This window comes from Glycine soja, chromosome 5 (assembly GCF_004193775.1).
Source record: "Glycine soja cultivar W05 chromosome 5, ASM419377v2, whole genome shotgun sequence".
Classification (NCBI taxonomy): Eukaryota; Viridiplantae; Streptophyta; class Magnoliopsida; order Fabales; family Fabaceae; genus Glycine; species Glycine soja.
In genome coordinates, this window is record NC_041006.1 from 455,838 (window position 1) to 474,205 (window position 18,368).

Here is an 18,368-nt window from a genome sequence, read left to right on the forward strand (position 1 = left end):
TCAGCCACAAATCTCACCCATTCTTTTAACTTTAACAGAGTGATGTGGAACGCGAGTGAAACGTGGTCCATTTTGTAGTATTGTTCAATTTAATTTTTCTTGTCAAATATTTATCTGTTTTATTAATTTATGAGGTTGTGGAAGAACATTCTTGTTGGTCTCAATAAAATTGAATCCAGATCCTTTGAATGAAAAATGTGATCAGAAGAATTCTTTTTATTAAGGATAGTCAATTAAGTTATTCAAAAAATATTAATTATCAATAAAATTAATAGATATTTCATATATTAACATAATAATTAATTATGAAAAAAAAAACACTTGTTGGTCGTGGATATTTGCATTTTTTTTGTTATCAAACTAAATGGCGTTAAAATATCTTTCCTAACTTGTACCATCTTTCACACGTGTTTTTTTTCCTTTCCATTTTTTAGAAGACAAGTTTGTAAGACATGCCACCAGTGTTTTTAGATTAATTTTGGTAAAACAATTTACTACGATAATAAACATGTATAATTGATGAGTATTGAGATTATTTTATTTTGATAAAAGTATGTGTTTTTCAAAAAGCTTCTTTCAAAAGAATAAAGTAATTATTTCTTTAATAATAATTGAACTAAAATAAAAAAATTTGAACCGGTTTTTTTGGAGAGAAAAACTTTTCTGAAGAGTTTTTAAAAAGGTTTCTCTAAAACTGAAACAAACATGAAAAGCATAACACTTAACTATTAACCAGAGGCCATCTTATATTTTATTAAAATATAGAAGGCATGTAAGAACACGCATCATGTGAGGAGTGATCACAACTGAACGAAAGAGCAAGTTCATCGTCACAACTGCATCTAAGCAATGGTTTGAAATAATATTGATTGTAAAATATTTATGTATTAGGCTTGAGATGGTTGTGCCATCTTTGGTGCTTCCCAATCCTGTTGGGCAGTAACTTGGCAATTTGTGACCATTTCTATAGCCCAAATTGGTTCACCAATTCCATAAGAGAACGAACTAAAAAAACCACAAACTGAAATTAATTAAATAGGGTGGAATGAGAATGGAACTTTGTGAAGGAAACATGGTTTGAGTTTGTGGTTTGAAGCAAAAGGCTTCTTGAAAGGTATGGGAGGTGTTGTGGCCTTTGGAAGTTTGAATAAGAGACTGGGAGCTGAGAAGAGAATGTTGCAAGTCATATCGGGAATAAGGGCTTCTTATGGTTATAAGTTGTAGTGAGACCTAGAATTCGAAGTAACAGTGTAAGGGCAAATGTGGAAAATAACCTTTAACGCATTAGCTTTTTACGACTTTAGCTCATAGTTAGTGTAACGCTTCAGGTTCTACTTTTTGCCACCGCTAAAAAAAAAGGGGGGTATTGTTTATTATTTATTTTATTATTTATAAACACTTCATTAATATTTATTATATTTTTCTCTCTTCTTATCAAAAAATATTGTCTGAACTACTATAATTCCAATCATTTTTTGACACAACACACACATATATATATATATAGATAGATAGATAGCATGTGTGGTTCTTGTATAGCGATAATACTTTTAATTACTTAAAAGGTTATTGAATGCTAACATGAATTCACATTCATTTTCATGAGAGTCATTTGGAGGGAGAAATCCTTAATTCCATTTGAGAGCTTTCTGCTCACTTTCTATAAAATTGTTTTAAGTGAGAGTAATTATGCGAAATAGCAAATTTAGGCCATTGTTATATATATACTTTCTTTTATAACTAATAGGTCTTATTAATTATTGCTCCAACGATATTAGTTAAAAAAACTAAAAAAAAATTATATAAATCATAAAAGTTTTATTTTCAAATTATTCTTTTGAGGACTTTTGTATATATTATTCAATTTCAAACCAAAAAATAAAAAAACAGTATTTTTAAAACAACATTTTAAAAAAGATTATAGACAAAATAATTTTTCATCTTTCAATAAAAATATTTTTACTTTAAATTTTTTAATGAATGCTTTTAGGATTTGTTAGTATTTCCCTTACTAATATACCTCATCATATATATTGGTTTTTCAAAAAATACCCTTTATATACACCTTCCTAAACTAAACAAGTAATAAAAATTTTGTGCTGCAGATGAAGTTTTTTCTTTCAAGGCGACATTCTCCCTTGTGTCCCTTTATTTAATCAACGTGAGTCATTGTCCGATCGAGTCCTTGAACCACGGTTCTGTGAGAGTGTTTCCGAACAACAGCAATATAAGCAAAAACATCAGAAGCCATAACTCATCCAATAGCAGCTCCTCCATCACCTCCACTACAACCCCATAACTATAAAGGATGGTGTATATAAAGGGTACCATTGAAACATTAAACGCACCAGGAGGTATATTAGTAACTAAGTGAGGTATATATAGCAATTGTCCAAATTTATAATCCCTTGAGAACCTTTCATTGAACTATTTACTATTGATCCTACCTATCACAAGGTTAATCTTATCATAATTTCATTCAAACATTTGTAATCTACACAGGATAATTTTCATATCTTTAATTGTCGGTTATAACCAAGTCAATATGAGTGGAATTTCTTAGGTACTCATAGATGAATTGACGGTTAATTATCTCTTGTCTTATGAAATCGGATACAAGAAAAATCTTTATATATAGAGAGAGATTAGTCGAACAAGATATAGCAAATTTAGAGATGTTCTATACTTCTACACCAAAAGTTGGAGACATAAATCCTATATAGCCGAAAGTTAGATACATTAAAAAACTGATCGACTATATATGGAAACTGAAATATAGTCACAAATGACACAAAACGATACACCGGTTCTTCCACTTTTATTAATAAATAAAAAGTATTTTGCACCATATATCTTATCAAATTAAGACCTTAACATAAATAACCATGCATGCATATATGCCTCCTTTAATAAGTATTTAGCACCATTCTGATTAATTTCCCTGTTCATTGTACCATATGGTAAGTGTTTCAACTATCAACATTAATAATTATTATCAACTTGCATTGGCGCATGGCTGCTGCTGCTTCCACTGAACACATCACGTACGTTAGCTCAACATACAAAAGAGCAAGCTCACAACTGCATCTTATTCTTCTTTGGTTCTTTTGTAGCATCTTCAGCAGCACTAACCTTTTTGATGTAGCCATGGAGGAGTGACCCTTCATAAATTGTGTGCTTGTGTCTCTTGCAATTTTGGCGCCGTTTGGTGGTGTTCCAATGGTTCTTAATGGTGTTCTCAGGCCTACCAGGCAACCTTTTTGCAATCTCCGACCATTTGTTTCCAAGTTTTTTATGGGCTTTTATTAGAATCATGTCTTCCTCCAGGGTCCATGAGTCCTTCTATAGGATTAATAGACAAATAAAAAACGTGTGTGAATATATACATGAAATTACAGAGGACAAATGAATCAAAATTGGGCACCACTATGTTTTGTTGCTAGCTATAAACTAATGAATATATATAACAGTAGGTGGTGAAATATATAACAAATTTATGTTACATATGAATATAAACCTGAAAATAGTTATGCTGTTAGTATTTTATTTATTTATTTTTAATGACAATTTTTTTTCTTTTTTAAAGAAAAAGTATTTTTTTTAAAATACCAATGTTATTAATACATTTTAATATAGTTTTTTTGTATCTTGAGGTAAATCTCCTTAAGATTTCACTAGTAAAGAATAGGCCCATGATATTTATTAGGCTTTAGCTATCTCACTTTTTATCGAGGTAAATCTTTTTGTTATTGACAAAAGCTTACTGAACTTATAAATTATGTGTTTCGGTTAAGAACACATGTCAGAAAAATAATGAAATTTTTAAATAAGTTCATATAAAAACATCGTAAAGAAGTTATAAAAACAATTTTTAATTTGTTTTTTTACACTAATCGTTAAAAAAATTAATTTTTTTAATTGAAGTATAGGAGTAGATATATCAAGCTAGAAACATCATAACACAAAATAAATTTAAAATAATATTGTTTATATCAAACAGTAAAAATATTACATATAAATGTCAAAAAAATTATTTAAATTTATGTATTTCAAACAATGTGTAATAATAAGAATAAAATATTGATAAAAATGTTACATCATACTATCTCACAATGACACGCAATTGTAAAAATGAAACAAATGTCTATAAAATTTCCTCTAAAGTTATTGCTAAAAGTTTTTGTTTGAATAGATTTCACATCACACAAAATAGTTTCAAGGCTTTTCTTTAATGTTGTGATTAAATAATTTTTTATTGATAACATACGATCATTTGAGGAAAAAAAAACATTCAAAATTTACCTAACTACATAACATTCATCTCTCACTTGAATATACATTGCAAGAGATAAAGACAAATTTTAAACGAGCATATTCTTGTTTGGAAGTATTTGTTAGAAATAAAATAAAATGTATGTTTCGAAGATTTTTTTTTCAGAAAATTGAAATGTTATAAAAGTGTTATACGATCATATTACCATATGTATAAACACACGTGTAAAAGAAAGTTTTGTCATGAATATTCTTAAAAAAAATAGTGTCAGTTATAAAATTATACACATACAAATTTAATTGCATGTTTTTTTTTTTTATTTCTAATGTTTATTTTCGTTATCACCAATTACTATTAAGTAATTGAATGTTTATGTTTAATTTAACACATAAATTATGTGCTATTTTTATGTAAGTTAAACTTTAATCCCATGATTAACAAAGAAAAATGGTGTATGTATATCTACGAAATAAGAATAGAAAGGGAAGGAACCTTAATGTTTGGCATGAGATGGTTGTGCCATCTTTCCCGACACTGCTTCCCAATCCTTCCGGGCAGTAACTTTGCAATTTGCGACCATTTCTTAAGTCCGAATTGGTTTACCAATTCCACAAGAGCACTAAAAAACCACATACTCAACTTCATTAAATATTCACGATTATTTTTCACCATTAGAAAAGATCTTGAAATGAAATTAATCAAAGGAAAATTAAAATCTACTCAAATTGCATAAAATTTAAAGACATAACATAATTGACTTTTCATTTTGTTTATGAAAAATACAGCAAAGAAAACTAAAATTAGAGACAAAATAATTTATGTATAATTATTAAAAATTGTCATGAAAATTTTTATGATCCAATAATAAGTAAGTGAAATGTAATTTTTGTCATTAAATTTTTGTTCATCGATGATTCATTGATTTTTTCATAGTAAGAAAGAAAAACGAGAGAAAAAGATAGAGAAGGAAATAAAATAGGAAATTATATGCATAAATAATTACAACATATATATACTTGTCCTGTTCCAGAGTCCACTGTCCTTTGATTATGTTATCATTTGCAATGTTGGTATCCATATTCACCTTTACCACCTTCATCTTTTGTTGCACACTCCTCTGATTAGTGTGCCAATGATAGTCATCCATCACCAATCCATACTCATTAGAGAGAGAAAGAGGTGATGATGACTTGGAGGAAGAAGCTTCAGATGAATGAACCATCAATTGTTGTGAAAAATCCCAAATGATTTTTCCTTTATGGTGGTGACCATGCAAAGCATCCATTTTGTTGGGGTGGTGATGGTGGATGTTAACAAAGCCTCCAAGGAAAGACCCTCTATACAAGGGGGTGGTGATGTTGGAGGAAGGACCCTCCATCACAAAGGTAGGCACATTCGTGATGAAGTCTTGAAAATGATGAAAAGTAGTGTTGTTGGGGTGAAACATGATGGGCTGGGGTGATGGTGGAATTAGAATCGAGCTTTGCGAAGGAAACATGGTTTGAGTCGTAGGTGGGAAAGGGCTTGAAAGGTATTGTGGCCCTTGAAAGCTTGAATCAAATTCCATGCAGAAAAGCTCTCAATAGTTGAGTTGCGTGAGTAATGAAAAAGAAAAAGAGAAAGAGAGAGAACTTTTTGTGTGTTTGATGTGATGGTGGGACCTGGAAATCCAAGAGACAAAGTCGGGGCAAATGTGAAAATACCCATTGATGCATAAGCATTCTACTCTTTGCTACCTCGAGAAAGAAAATGGGGGTTTTATTCCCATTTCTTTTATTTTTGGTAAGAGTAACGAACAATTCATAAACACTTTGTTTTAAGATCTTCATTAACATATATTATTATTTTCTCTCTCTCTTTTCTAATTGAAAAATTATTGTCTAGACCACTATGACATGCAATCATGTGAGTTCTTTCTCGTAATCTTTTTATCTCTTTTCTTACTAGATGTTAACTGTGTTTGCAAATCATTTTTATAATCCTTTTTCCTTCTGTTTTGCATTAAAGTTGCTTTTTTCCTTCTTTTCTGTAGTAAAGATATTTTTTTTTTTGAGAAAAAGAGAGGAGTTATGATGCAATCGTTAAAAAAGTGTTGTATTTTTAGGAAGGTTTCTGGATAGGTGAAAGAGATAAGAAAGATTCTGTACAGGTAGAAGACATGACTTATTATAATGCATTACTGATTAAGAAAACTTTAATCACAATCACAATTGGTATGCCTATAAAACTTTTAGTGAAAAGAAAAAAAGCCTGGTCTGGGTACTAGAGAACTGAAACTGAGGTTTAATGTGTAAAAAATATAATTATTTCAAAAGAGTTTAATAATATATTATCTCAAATTTTGTTGTTCATTAAAAAATTAATTGGAATAAAGTCTAGTTAATTTATTAGTCTTCAATATATATATATATATATATATATATATATATCAGCTTACAGCCATGTCTAACCTGTTTTTTTTATCGAATATATGTTGTTTATAAATTTTAAAAAGAAAGTCACGAGAATTAACATATATAGTTGGCTAACATTTTTTTCCCACTTTATCATCATTTCATCTTGATTATATTATTTTTATTCGTCAAGGTTGAAGGTGAGAAAGTACAATATATTTGCTTTTGATTCTTTCAATCGAGAAAAATCATCATTTTCTAAGGAAAGTTAGGAGACTGTTCAACAAAGCACCAAACCATATATGGTAAGAGAGATACGAAGTTTTATGATGATTTTCGTAACAATTTAACTAACCAGATATTTGCTGACAAAAGGAGCTTGAATGACATCATAAAATATTAATTGTGAACATCAACATGTAACCGACCGCTTCAAAATTTTGGCGTTTCCTTAACTTTTTTAATGTCTTATTTTTCCATTTAATAAAATATTAATTGTGTAAGTCTTTATAATATTAAAATTAAGCATTTATACAATATAATGTAATATAATATATACACTCATAAATTGTTAACCACCACACTTTCTTATGCAAGTTATTAAGTTCTACATTTCATTATTTAAGAATTTGATTTCGTTGAGGAAAGAAAAATAATGGTGTTATTTTAAGAAGAAAAAAAAAAGGAAAAATAACTTTAGTACTATTTTTACCTTACTTTAGACTATAATTCAGTAAGATCTCTACTTAACCATAAAACTTTGTCTACTCTTAAGGATAAGATCTTAATTTTTTTGTCAACATCGTTCTACTAGGAGAGGAAACTTTTCAAATAGGATGTAACTTTCTCTTATTTTCCCACACTTGCAATTTCTTTGTGGGCTTAAGTATTAAAGTTTTTAGCATGTATATCCTTCACTAATACTACTATCAATGAACAATATTATCAAGAATATAAAATATAAATAATATTATTCTATGTTAGATATATGAATTGCTAGCTTTCATACCTTCATGTGAGGCTAACAAGGCCATATTTATTTATTGTAATTTAATTTAAATTAATTTTAGTGACTTATACATAAATTGATTATGTAGTTTTCAATTATTTTAAATTAAATTTTAGTTGGATGAACAGAAACATATACCAGAAATAACACAATATTCCATAACATAAAAATTAAAGTTCTACACATTACCACAACACATAGACCCCAGGGGTTTAGAAAACTCCCCCATACCTTGATTTCAAAGCTTAAAGTACGTTTAACGTGTAAAAATATAAAATTTAACTATATATAATTAGATTTAAGTGAATATTTCTAAAGAATTTAATCATATATTATCTCAAATTTTGTTGCTTAATAAGAAATTGATTGAAATAATGAATAGTTTACGTTAGTCTTAAAAAAACAAAATATCAACTTACGATCATGTATAACCTATTTTTTCATCAAATATTCTTTTTATAAATTTAAAATGAAAGAATCATGAATTAACATATATAATTGGCTAACATCAAATTCTTTTTTCCCACTTCATCTTCATCTCACTTGATTATCTTATTTTTATTTGTCGAGGCTGAAGGTGAGGAACCAAACCATATATATGGTATGAGAGATACAAAGTTTCATGATGATTTTCGTAAAAATGTAACTAACCAGGTATATGCTAACAAAAGAACCTTGAATGACATCATCATCAATTTCGGGTTTTATGTTTTAAAAAAGAGGGGCAAGAAAGTCAATTTTGTGTCAAGTCTATTGCCATAATTTTTGTCTCATTTAGCATCGTGTTTGAAAATTGAAACTAAGGGTTGGGTTAAAGATCAACATATATATATGTAACCGACCCCTTCAAAATTTTGACCATTCCTTAGCTAATTTAATGCTTTCTTTTTACATTTAATAAAATATTATTTGTGAAGTATTTATATATATTATAATTAAGTAATGAAATAAATGTTGATGTTTTAATAAAAAAGAGACTTTTATTATAATACAATATGATATATACACTCAAACTGTTAACCACCTCACTTTCGTATGCAAGTTATCAAGTTCTCCATTATATTATTTTAGAATTTGATTTATTTAAGAAAGAAAACTAATTGTGTTATTTTAAGGATAAATTGATCCGTTAGTCCCTATATTTTAATCAAATTTTTAATTAGATTTCTAAAAAAAATCTTTAAATTAGGTCCTAAACTTTTATTTATTTTTTCAATTAAATCCTCTCGTCACATTATGAAAATTAATTGTCAACATCTAATTAGAGGTACAAACAATAGACTAATACTTTAAGTGTGTTGTAACCATAGTTAAGCTAATTGTGAGAATTTTATAGAGTTTCAATATTTTGTATAGCCAAACAATTATGAAAAGATTGTGAAACAATATTTGAATTGAGTCGACTTATAAAAGTTAAAATTCTCTATAAACTTTTCATAATTGATTGAGTTGTGTTATAATACACTTTAGAAATATCAGTTTATTGTGTGTATCTCTAATAAAGTATTTATGATTAATTTATCATGACATTAATTAGACAAGAGGACCTAATGAAAATTTAGGGACTCAAAAAGAGAAAAAAATATTTAGGAATCTAATTAAAAATTTGGTAAAAATATGGAATCGTTGGAGGCAGTATTGTAATAGCCGAAAGATTAGCTTCACTAAGAAACTAAATATACTGTGACTGAAATTAAATAACAAACACAAAACAAAACATGGATAAACTTTCAATTCTTCAAGGTATAGATGGATCGGATCCGATTGGATTAGGTTTGATTAAACTTTCCCTTAACGATCCAACATTAATTTTACCACACTTGTACTTAATTACTTGGTCAGTCAATGTTTGAACATTTAAAAATTATTTTTTTATATTTTATAAGAGGTAATTTTTTTTGAACAATAATTTATTTTTGTCTAAAGTTTTGTAAATATATAATGAATAAATATCATCCAAAAAGATTAAATTGTGACTATATTTTTCACATTTACCTTTGGGTCAATGTTATATTGATAGTCAGTCATGATCCATCCATAATCACTAGAGAAGCAAAGAGATGATGGTAATTTGGAGGAAGAAGCTTCAGATGGATGAACCATGGTTTGCTGTGAAAAATCCCATAATGCAAAGCATTATTGTTTGGTGCTAACGTCACAGGGTGACGATGGTGAATGTTAACAAAGCTTCCAAGGGAAGAACCATCACCTATAGAAGGGGTTGGTATCCCATAGAAAGGGGTGGTGATGGGATTGGAAAAACTCTATCACAAAGGAAGGGTTGTAGGTAGGCACATTCACGGTGCAATCTTGAAAATGGTCGAAAGTGTTGTTGGGGTGAAACATGGGTGGTGGTGAAGGTGGAATGAGAATGGAGTTTTGCGAGGGAAACATGGTTTGAGTTCGTGGACTCCAGCAAGAATTTTCAAGGAAAAGACTTGAAAGGTATAATGGCCACCGGAAACTTGGAACAAACTCCATGTTGAAAATTCACAATCGAGATAGTTTTGAAAAAGAGAAAGAGAGAGAAATTGTTGTATGTAATATGGGAAATAGAGGGTATTTATAGCTATAAGCTGTAGTGGGAACCTAAGTTTTCTATGGCTTTGATTCAGAGTTGGTGTGACTACTGAGGTTCTACTTTTTGTTACTGTCGGTAAGAACTGAGGTTTTTTTGGCATTTACTTTTTTTGGGAGTAATTAATAATCCTTAAACACTTCATTAATAGTTATTATTTTTTTAAAATTTAATGGGTATGTACAGTTAATCAATTAGAAATAATTTTCTATATGACTTTTAATTAGTTATTATCAAAGTCAAAAAATTAATATCATATAAAATGATTTGTAATTATATGTCAATGCAAAATAATTTTGTATTATTGATGTATATTCTTTTTTATCTCTTTTTTATCATATTACAACATATGATTGATTTTAAAATTAATAATTAATCTCACATATCAATACAAGATTTTTCAACATGATTTAAATCACTTGTATATTTTTTTAAAAACTTTCAAAAAATCATTCATCCCAAAATTATTTTAAGTAAAATATAAAAAATTCTTAAAGAATAAATTATCAAAAAGTAAATTCATATGATGGTATAAGTAATTCTAAGACATTTATTAAATATACCTCCTTTTTATTTTTCTTTAATTTTTTCTCATACTAGCCTCTTAAACCAGTCTCTCATCTCTTTTTCCCTCCATCTTGTACCTCATTGTCGCACCCACCATCTTTGGATTCATCTCCGTCTTACCCAACCAAAAAAAATTCCCAACTCTTAAAAGTTCCCAAACCAATCCTATGCTAACTGCCAATCACTTTTAATTTAATGATATAAATCTAAGTTTACCAGTTAAGGCGATTGATATTTTCACTTTCCCTCTATTAATATATTCCCCTTTTCTTTTTATTTTCCTAAAATATCCTTGTAAATGCACATTTTCTCCCTCGCTTTCTTTTGAAAAAAGCACTCCCTTAATCTGCAAATTTACCAATTGCATCATACCTCCAATGTTTTGCCTTGTGCCCAAAATCCTATCATGCATTCTCAAAGCATCTACAAGAGTCATGTAGAAGAAAATATCAAACCCTGAACCCTCTCAGTAGTCAATCTTGTTCTTAATTTTTATTTTTTATTTTTGAAGAAGCAAAACAAATTTCATTACGAAAAAAAGATGTCAAAACCACGTGATTAAAATAAATAGATAAAAAAACAAATCTTGTAAATAATAACATTAACTAAATTAACTCGTAATCAATCACAAAATACAATAAATCAAACTAAAAAAAATCAAATTAAAACAAAAAGGCTGTAGAAGAAGAAAAATGTATGATCTCAAGCCACCCCCACCCCAAAAACACACAGATGTGTGTGTCTGAAACTACCTAGAATTGTCCTTCAAACAATTCAACACTACTTCATCACAAGCAATGGACTTAACAAATTGAAACAAAAGGCTGTAGAAGAAGCCGGCAACATATGATCCAATAGATTTCAATAATAACATGCTGCCACTCAGAAAAGTGGAGGAATACAACATCAAAATGATAGTAGTTGAATAATTTCTGTTCATCTATATGAAGTCGAGTTTTACCAAAATAACAAAAAAAACCCCGCAATATTCTTACTAGGTTCATCTATGCAATTTCCAGGCTTCTACAAAGCCCCTCAAAATATATATTTGCCATGAATTCCACTACCAAATCCTAACTTGCTCATGTTCCAATAACAATTCCCTTCCACTAATGTAATAAGACCAAAACAACCTTAGTATTTATGTGTAGATAGTGTCTGGATAACCAAAATCCTAATCCACATTTACAGGATCATCTTGACCTATCATTCCTTCTTCCTCGGGAATCATCCCTTCCTCCACTTCTCCATTGTAAGATGAATGAGATCCACCATGTCTTCCATCACCCTGGGAGGGGGTTGAGTTTCGGTGAGGACTGCATGCACGCTGCCGTTGAGATGACGGAGATGATTGACCTCGTCCCATCATTGATCGATGAAAACTGTAAACTGGGGAATGTTCGCGAACTGCTGGGCCCTTCACCTGTCTATGAGGGCTAGGACTGCGGCTTCGGTCCCGGTTAAAGCTCTTGTTGCGATCACTATCCCATCCACCACGTTCCATCATTGCCTTGTGAAAGCTGCCACCTTGGGAATGTTGAGGTAATGCGGCCCTGTTAGGACTACGACTGCGATCCCGGTTGACGCTTTTGAAGCGATCACTCCAACTTGATCCCTTGTCTGGGCTCCGATCCCTATCATTCCTATACCACAAAATAAAACACTTGTAAGCATTACATAAAAAACATGTAGATCAGCATTAAGAATTAAGAATCCTTCAACAAAACCCAAATCCTCTGGTAAAATAATAAAAAAGGGGGGATGTATTTTCCAAAATATAACAGAAAATATCACTAATAATAAACAAAACTAACCTCTGGGACTCATAGTCAAACCCACGGCCTCCACCTCTGCCAGAAGCAGAAGTACCCCTCCCTCCATAATTTGAATCACTACCTCGTCCACCGTATCCCGCATCATTACCCCTTCCACCATATCCAGAGTCATTATTCCTTCCACCATATCCAGAATCACCACCTCGTCCACCAGAACCCCATCGTCTGGATCTGCCCATCCCACCACCACTCCGTGATGACATATCACGAAGTTCTGGAGGCACCTTCTGGTTTGCACCTTCCAAAACTTTGATGAGATCTGAAGCATATTTAGCATCATGGTCACCAAAGAAAGTGTAAGCTAGCCCAGTGGCTCCAGCTCTTCCAGTCCTTCCAATCCTATGAACATAATCTTCCACTCCTGTAGGGAAGTCATAATTGACAACCACCCTGCAAAATATTTATGGTCATTGTCAAATACAATAGTCACTTTTCCAAGACAAGTTCTACTACAGAGGGTAAAGTACCCAACACATGGGCCTCAGAATAAAAAAAATACAATAAAACAAACAATTAACAACCTAATGTCCTTGATATCCAGTCCCCGGGCAGCAACATCTGTGGCCACAAGCACAGGAGACCTCCCAGTTCGAAACTGATTCAACACATGATCCCTCTCAGCCTGGGATTTATCCCCATGAATAGCAGCAGCTCCAAACTGACGTGTCAGATTACGAGCAAGTTGATCACACATTTTCTTGGTAGAACAAAAAATAATTATCTTTGATCCTGAATCCTGTGACCGCAAAATATGTTCCAGCCGTCTTTGTTTCTCCATTGGTGGCAATACTTCAACATGCTGATATAGTAACAAGAAAAATGGCATAAGAATGAAAGCGGGGAAAATAAAACATTGCACCCAAGTATAGCAGTAGCAGACATCAAACCTGAGTAATGGACTTATTAGCAACAAGCTCATCTACATTCCCAATGTTCACCTGTACAGGCTTGACTAGCAGATCAGCTGCAATTTTCCTAACCTCCTTTGGCCATGTTGCAGTAAACATTAGAGTTTGCCTGCGATTAGGCACCTCATTCACAATTTTCCTAATTTGAGGTTCAAAACCCATATCCAGCATCCTGTCTGCCTCATCTAGCACCAGGTAAGAAACCTGATTAAGACTAATTCTTCTCATCTCAAGAATATCATTCAAGCGACCAGGAGTGGCTACCACAATATCTGCTCCACGATCAATGTCTCTCAGTTGAGGACCCTTTGGTGCTCCTCCATACAAACACTATAAAAATAATGAATGAATAAATAAATAGTAGCAAACCCAGCCAGGCAATCCAATGAAGAATGATACTACAAGCAATATTCATTTAACAATCTCAAATTTGTGAGTTCATCAAAAAATTTCAAAGGAACCCAAGCTGAAGCATGAAAACCCAACAAAAAAATAATTTGATGAAAATGAGAACAATTACTTACAGCACATGAAATTCTAGATGATTTCCCAAATTTCACAGCTTCATCTTGTATCTGTGTTGCCAACTCCCTTGTTGGTGAAAGTACCAATGCAGTGGGGCCCATTTTGGAGTTATTGCCAGAGCGCTTGAGGTGAATAAATGCCGGAACTAAATACCCCAAGGTTTTCCCTGAGCCTGTTTTAGCAATGGCAACTATATCTCTACCTTGAAGAGCAATGGGCCATGACTGTGCCTGAATTGGAGTTGGGGCTGAGAACCCAGCATTTTGTACCTAAAAAAGGAAAATCCAGGAGATTGGTTTTCTTTGGGACTTATAGAGGAGTTAATGCCGGAAGAAGCATTGTCCCTCATATGCAAGCCACCAATGCTTGCTGATGCAAGGTAGCACATGAGGAGAGGCCTCTTCTTCCGTACAGACCAAGTGGCAGACTGAATCATGACCAACAGCAGTCCCAGCCACGAACTTGGATGGTTCGGAAAGCCCTTCCAAAAACTTGGTCCACCATAAAGGACGCTCCAAAGTCCAAACTAAATGCTAGCCCCACAAAAGAGGGCACCACAGCGTACGACATTAGCTCCTCCCCAGGAGCAAATATCGCACCTACGACAAAAAAGTAAAGATGGCAGAAAAATTATGAGCCTGAAACTTATAAATTGGAGCTTCAGGAATCAGAGACTTGCACAAGGAAAAATTGGGTCAGATACCTGTGGAAACTTGGGTATCCTCCTAACTGCCACTACTGAAGACAGACAAGAAAACAAGAAAAGAGAATAGAAGCCGATACCTCTCTCAGAAGCTCAGATGGAAAGCCAGTTGACCCAAATGATGCAAGGGGTGGAGGTACATTGTCTCCCTAACAAAAATATGAAAAACCTCAATTAAATTTTAATTGGAGCAAAACCTAAAAGCAAGGCAATCAAATTATATGGAATTTTCCAAATATATTCTAAAACCATTTAATAAATTAACTTTTTTTACCAAAGTATATAGTAACAATAATGAAAGATGCAAATGTACAGAGATCATAATGACATATAATGTGACATAATTATTTGCTATGTAATTATAATATATATACTCACAGTCACAGATATTTCATGCCGATGTCGATAAGACTCAGGAGATAGTCCAGCTCCAGCATCCGAAGCCCCATGACCTCTGACAGAAGAATCAACATTGCCAGCAACATGTGTTCCATTTGAAACATCATGAGAAGCATAACTTCCCCCTTTGGAACTCTTCTAATACAAGATGAAAGACATGAAAGATAAGTCCCCCAAACAAACTATGATGGACAGAAATATACAATTGATTTACAAATACTGCATTTCTTTTCCCTCTACAGCTCTACCAATATGATGCTTTCATTTCCTACACAACTGTAATGCCCAAACATCTGAAGCATCCATTTAAGAAAAAATACAATTAAATTCAATACATGCTTCTTAATGTTTTAGTTCAATACAGACTAGCTTCATCCCATCCCCTAACTGTAGAGATCCTAATACGTATATCATAACCAGTGGTTTCAAATAAATATCAAAAGTTGCTTAAAAATCATCGTCACTAAACCACAACCAATTGGTATAATATTACATACAACTAACTACATATCAAAAAATTCTGTGCCATAGGTCATGTCAGCTACCACATGAACACATTAAAATACAACAAATAAAGTGAAGCATAAGTACCTGATTATTCCGTGATCCAGCTTCGTTAGACCCACCACTGCCATTTCTATCATACCTATCACTGAAATCAGGACTATGACCACATTGCGACCCTTGAGACGATTGTTGAACCTGGACAGAAGAATTGGGCACTGAAGAAGACTTTGGCTGGGCAGTTGAGCTTGAGGAGGGCCTCTCATACTGGGTGACATTAGTCTCAGGATTCCAAAAGTAAAGATACCCAGTCTTGCCATCCACAAGACCTCGCCATGGTTTAGGGAGTGTCGGGTCTGCTGGTGCATAGCGCGGACCCATCGAAGATGCAGTTGCTGTGGCAGCCATAGCAAGGAAACCAGCAATACAATTCTAATATCCAATAATAATAAATTAAACAAGTCAGTAATAACCTACTCGAAAATAAAAAGTAAAACTAGCTATGAATAATTCTCAGTTAAAACATAAAAATGACTAGGTAAAACTAAAACACATTCAAATTAACACATTCGATTTGACAAGTTGGCAACAATATCACAATTAAATTAAAATAAAAATAACATACATTATCAACCAAATCAAACATTCACCGTTAACCTAAATTTCATAATCCAAGCGAATCTAAAATGTTTACACCCAGCACGTTAACAAACCCTAATCTACACCTACAGCATTCACAGCTACGGATTTTCACCAGGAACCAAAACAAATCCGAAGGAAAAACTTCGAAGCTGAAAAAATATCAGTATAACGCATAAAGTACACGGCATAATCGATTTCAGAATAACGCAAATCCAGCGAAAACAATCGCACGCATGCAGCAGCAAAAATCCAATTCCGAAAAACCGAAGCCTTAGATTCAATCAAAACGCACAAACAGTACTCGTGCGTGGGCACACCCTAAGATTTGACACTCAGATCTGGTCGATTACGGAATGCTGTATGTAAAGCACGACATTCACCTAAAAAATTGGGAGAAGAAAAAAAACAACGAAACGAATCGAATCTTATTATACCGATTGAAGAGCGAGAAGTGGCAGTAGATTCTGCGAGCTAGGTCGGGGTTTCTCTCTCTCTCTCTCTCTCTCTCTCGGAGATTGAAACCAATTCGGGTTCGGATTTCGGGTCGCAGAGACTAACGGCGCGCTTCGTAAAAGGGGCGAAAAGTGAAAAAAAGGAGGAACGAAAGAGGAGGAAGAAGAGGGAAACTACAATGAATGAAAGTGGGTTATTTATAGGATTCAGAATGTGTGTATTAATTTTGAAGGGAAATGAAAGGGTTGGGTTAGGTTGGGCGTGTGACCATGGTTAGGGACTTGAACATGAATTGTTGACCATGGTTAAGCGTCGTGAGGGGGAGCAAGTGGCAAGTTGTTCTGTGTTGGATCGTGTATTCAACCGTGGCTGCATCGGCCCGATCCAACTTTTCATTGCATGTCTAGTAAGTTTTGAACAAAAAAAAAATAAGATACGATAGTTTTGATAAAATAATCATATTGGTGGAAAAGAGTTCAAAATTCGAATCTGATGGACCATTATACTCTTTTAATAACACCAAAATACAAATGGTTATTGGTAAAAATCTAGTTTTTTACCAAGAGTTTGGAGAAAATGGAAGGATACTATAATAGTGAAGCTTATTGGTAAAAATCTAGTTTTTTACCATGCGTGACAGTTATTAATCATATTGGAAGTTATTTATTACTTATAATTGGGTGGCTCCACATGCTATGGAACTTGCCAAGGGTGGGAAAAGTCAAAAAGGTCTTGCCTAGAATTAAAAATTAATTAGGGCTCCCATCCAAATACTTTCATGTAGGCTTATGCAGCATGTTGCCCAACATGCAGGTCTAAATATTGCTACAATAACCACCAATTTTCACATGAACGTGGCCACTATGAATGCCACTTTGAATGTGACATTGATAACAATTGGATACAGAATGACAATAGTTTATGCCTGTAGAAATTATTGCCCTAAACAATATGTTGTTTATAGAGCCATCAAAGCCACAAGACTTAACAAAGGGAAAAGAAAAGGCTCATTTTGAAGAAGGCGAGATTGCTATGGTGGAAAAATCTTCCTTCTGTCAAAATTAGTTAGGGGTTTGCTGCTCATCTTCTTTTCACATGTTTAATGATGATTGGTTTCAAAAACTTTTCAATCATGTCGTGGATCGTTAAGGAGATTTTGGATCAAGGAAGGCTTCGACATACTTTGAAGGAAGTGTAGGTACACTCTATATGAATTTGGGTTTTGGTGAATACTATAGAAACGACAACCCAATGTGTGATGCTTCACATCTCATTGGGTAACTTATCATAGGTTTGCTCAGCGATTTATGCCAGACCCATCCTTCATAGCAGGGGGCATGCTTTAGAAGTATTTGGAAGATCTTAAAACAATAAATAACTCATCCATGGACACATGTGAAGGCTAGGGCTTTAATAAAATCATTCTTCCATCTAGGCAACAAATGGGTGTGTAAGCAAATTCTTTTAAATACTACTTGAATTGTTGAGTACTTATTAATGTTGAGTATTTAGGCAATAAGTTCACGTGGCAAAGACAAAGTGTTGGGAGCAGTTTGGTTTCTCAAAGGCTAGATAGAAG

At 32.7% G+C, this 18,368-nt stretch overlaps 2 protein-coding genes across 3 annotated transcripts; both read right to left on the bottom strand.

Moving 5' to 3' along the window:
- Window positions 1–2,786: 2,786 nt before the first annotated feature.
- Window positions 2,787–5,960, bottom strand: LOC114411428 (transcription factor MYB115-like). The gene is made up of 3 exons (XM_028375118.1): window positions 5,290–5,960; window positions 4,766–4,892; window positions 2,787–3,342 (listed from the first exon to the last, which is right to left on the bottom strand). Exons 1-3 carry the CDS (start codon window positions 5,838–5,840, stop codon window positions 3,076–3,078), a joined length of 945 nt encoding a protein of 314 aa, XP_028230919.1. The 5' UTR covers window positions 5,841–5,960; the 3' UTR covers window positions 2,787–3,075.
- Window positions 5,961–11,645: 5,685 nt separating this feature from the next.
- On the bottom strand, window positions 11,646–16,976 carry LOC114411667 (DEAD-box ATP-dependent RNA helicase 46-like). Of its 2 annotated transcripts, none has more exons than XM_028375317.1 (9): window positions 16,771–16,976; window positions 15,782–16,126; window positions 15,170–15,325; window positions 14,872–14,940; window positions 14,088–14,357; window positions 13,543–13,893; window positions 13,177–13,454; window positions 12,635–13,045; window positions 11,646–12,463 (listed from the first exon to the last, which is right to left on the bottom strand). In XM_028375317.1, exons 2-9 carry the CDS (start codon window positions 16,100–16,102, stop codon window positions 11,995–11,997), a joined length of 2,325 nt encoding a protein of 774 aa, XP_028231118.1. In that variant the 5' UTR covers window positions 16,103–16,126; window positions 16,771–16,976; the 3' UTR covers window positions 11,646–11,994. The 2 variants fall into 2 exon arrangements, with proteins under 2 accessions (XP_028231118.1, XP_028231117.1); XM_028375316.1 differs by having other exon boundaries at window positions 15,170–15,328.
- Window positions 16,977–18,368: the final 1,392 nt, after the last annotated feature.